This window comes from Cupressus sempervirens, chromosome 6, assembly GCF_028749045.1.
Source record: "Cupressus sempervirens isolate cs-2001-9-10 chromosome 6, ASM2874904v1, whole genome shotgun sequence".
Classification (NCBI taxonomy): domain Eukaryota; kingdom Viridiplantae; phylum Streptophyta; class Pinopsida; order Cupressales; family Cupressaceae; genus Cupressus; species Cupressus sempervirens.
Genome location: NC_143123.1, coordinates 561439402 through 561443107, shown reverse-complemented (window position 1 = coordinate 561443107; position 3706 = coordinate 561439402). Strand labels below are relative to the sequence as shown.

Sequence of the window (3706 nt, the reverse complement as noted above, 5' to 3'; positions counted from 1 at the left end):
GCTGTGGAAATTATCTCCTACTTATCAAAATAAGCATTATCACACATATTAGTCATTAAAATTTCCTTTTGATAATATAATTTCTATTAACAGTACATAAATAGAATGCATGACTCTTAATTCAATTGCAGTTTTACTTTTCAATAAGCACATGATTATTGAAAACGAAAAGGAAAAAAACATACGAAACATTGCATAAAACAGCCACAGAACATAACGTAAAAATAAAAAACATAACAGTTTACAAACCAGAAGTTGAGTTTTCAATAAAAATAATAATAATAATAATAATAGAGTTTACGATTATTGTGATGAGGTGCATATCAGCTTCAGACAAGAGACGCAAACATCACATCCATCTGTTAAGCTTAGGGACACGATTACCATGGTCATCGATTTGAGATATATTCAATGCTTCATTTATGTCCTCCGAAATTAAAGACATAAATAAACTAATTTGCAGAACTCTCTGGAGCAACGTTCATATTTAATAAATGCGAACTTGGAATCTTAACAACCATTCTCAACTACCAAGCCAAATATACTATTTTACCACCACTATGTCTAAAATAATAAATTTCGACGAAGTTATACATTCCATGTGATTTTTAAATAATAACATGAGTTTGTTTACTCTTCTCAATAATTTCTCGCAATTTGCACAGTAAACTTCTGGCAAGCCACGTGATATGCTCTCGAAAAGAGCTATTGCCCATCTCTCTGAATTTCTATTAAATCTATCTTTTCATGTTGTGCTTAGAAGTCTTGATTAGGGATTTGCAATGGCTGCAAGAATGTTAATCCTTATGCTCGTCCTCCATGTTGTGATATCTTCTTCTTGGGTATTCAGACGAGAGGAGAAGATTGTATTTTACATGCATGACATAGTGGAGAAAGCCAATGCAACGGCCAAAGTAGTTGCAGGAGTAAATGGGACATCATCAGAGCTCTTAAGGTTTGGAACAGTGCTGGTTATAGATGATCTTCTGACTGAAGGCCCATCTCTCTTCTCCTCAGTCGTGGGAAGGGCCAAAGGACTGTATGCCACTTCAGATGTGAAGGGCTATGCACTTCACCTAATGTTCTCTGTTGTGTTTGAGAACAAGAAATACAATGGAAGCACTCTTCAGTTGTATGGAACAGATCTATGGATGGAATCCTCTGGAGGAGAGGTTTCTGTGGTGGGAGGAACAGGAAAATTGAGGAATGCTCGTGGGTATTCTATCGTTACTCTTAACGCTAATCCAGACGACTATGTGGGTTATGTCAAATTCGACACCGCCTTCCGATTAGGTTAAGATATCCCGTTTCTATGTTGCGCAAGTCTTGTCAAAAAAAAATTAAAAAATCCTTCAGTGTTCAATTTGTTTTTAAAAGTAATATATAAGAGATGTATTTGTGAGGTAATGAGTTCTATTTGAAAATTGTATTATTGAATTATAAAAGGATCAATCAGGATTGAAGAGTACATGGAACTTCTATTGCTACATAGTATTATAGTAGAGATCCTAACGCTGCTAGAGCTGTAAGCCTTCTCATGTATGAAGGCAACATTCATGTATGAAAGCAACATTCACTATTGTAGTAAACAAAAACCTTAACTAAATCATATTCATAATAGTTATATATTTGAGGAATGAATTCTTAAAATTTTCTATTAGTTAGAATCAAATCTGATAAAAGATCATAATTATCATAGAGAGGTTATCTTAGAAGAGATAATTATAAAATGCTGTAATTTATGAGTTCAACATGAGAAGGGTAGGCTTCCTTCAATATTAGATATATTTTTAACTATTGATACTTCAGTATTCACCTTTTGAAAAACATTATCAATTGTATGTTGGCTAGTAGTATAAAAATAAGATCTTTGCAATGTAAGAAATGTTCATGCAAATTATTTATGAAATTAGTAATTTTTTATTTTTTAAAATAAATTTTATGTTATTTAATATTAGAGAAAATAAAGAAAATAATAGTGGGGAATATTAGTCCTTGTAATTTATTAGATGTCTACTATATATAGAGTAGTTAATTATAATGTCAATCAATATTTTCTTTTATAATAAATTTTAAACATTATCACCAATTTTTCTTTTATATATTTGTTTGTATTTTTTTAACGTTAAAAGATTCACCAAATAATTTTTTTCTCTAAATGTATAATACTATGGATTTCAAGTTTGAGATTGAGGAAAACAATCTTCATCCTCCATTTTAGATACCTTTTAAATTCTCAAACATTGATAAACTATTTGTACTAATGTACACATAGCTTAATTGAATATGTCCTTTTGAAAAACAATTATAAATTGTGTACTAGGCAATAGGGGGCAAATGGGGTTGCTTTTCACTTGTATTATCATTGAACACCTTTAGTTTCTATGTTGCCTCTTCGGCTCCTATGGGAGGTTATAGTTCATCTTTTTGGTTAGGTGCTTTAAATACTAAGCCTTTAGTTCAAATTATGACAAGGAACTCTTTGACTGCATTGATGAATGATTGCTTCGTTTCAATGAAGAGGAAATTTTCCCCAAGCCATATTTTTTAATCTCTGATTAAAGTTCCAATGAATTTGAGTGCTAAAAGAAGGGACAAGAGGGATGATGACCAGTATGGAAAATCTAGAAACCCTAATGTTCTTTCAAAGAATACTCAAATTTGGGTTAATGCCATCAATTCTTCTAGTATATCATTGGGGGAAAATGTTGTTCCTTTAGACCCTTCTAGGTGACAGAAGAAATCTCCCTTGCCTCTTTCAATTCCACAAAAGGGTCTAGTTAAAATGGTTCAATTCCTAGTGAAAGAAATGTGAATTTTGCGTGAAACCCTGTAGGGTTTTAAGGAATTTACCTACAAACGAACCCTAAACACTTATCATTAACAATGTCTTTACTAATGGGCCTTGGGATTACTGTCAAACAAATGATATTTTTGCCAAATGGTGTGATGTGGATCCCTTTGGAACCCTAGTTCGGTATTTGCTCGAAACCAACTTCAACATTCAGATAAGAGTCTTCATCCTTAAAAATAATATTATTTTCATAGACTTCTCTTCAACTGAGCTAAGAAAAAACTATTTTATGGAGACCCAATTCTCTTAAAGATTATTATCTAAAATTCATAAAATTAGAACCTCATCAATCTGAATTCTTTTAAAAATGTTAGAGCTGTGAAATGGATTATATTTAAAGATATCCCGCATTATAAAATCTTTTTAATTTTTTAGAGGATTAAAGGAATATTTTTTTCTCTCTAATAATATTAAACTAATGATCAAAATGCAAATTTCAAAAGTCAATTTAATAAAAATTAAGGATAATAATGAACAACTCTTATTACTATCTACAACTAGAGATTTTTAACAGTAAGATCTCTGATAACATCTCATGGTAGCCCCCCTCCCCCTTGTAATAAATATAATAATTTCATGTTGGTTTGATTTCTTTATAGTTGTGTAATAATGCAATTTATGTATTCACAAGGTATACAAGCTACATTGAGTAACCAAGTGAAATAAGAAATATAGTACTCACTAAGTGACTACAATTGTCATTGAGGAGTTGGATAAGAAAAGCTAAAGTTTATTGTTGTCTGAGTAATGGTAGTGTTAACCAAGGGATGTATTCCTCGAGTGAAATATAATGTTCACCAAATATGAGCTGGAAGAACAAGTTAAGAAAGATGAGATCTTAGGTTGTCTTAT

General features: G+C 31.4%; 1 protein-coding gene across 1 annotated transcript; it reads left to right on the top strand.

The window, feature by feature from the left end:
- The first annotated feature begins 778 nt into the window (after positions 1 to 778).
- On the top strand, positions 779 to 1407 carry LOC149553503 (dirigent protein 11-like). The gene has a single exon (XM_089789914.1). The coding sequence runs from the start codon at positions 783 to 785 to the stop codon at positions 1296 to 1298; it is 516 nt and encodes a 171-aa protein (XP_089646040.1). The 5' UTR covers positions 779 to 782; the 3' UTR covers positions 1299 to 1407.
- The last annotated feature ends 2299 nt before the right edge of the window (positions 1408 to 3706 follow it).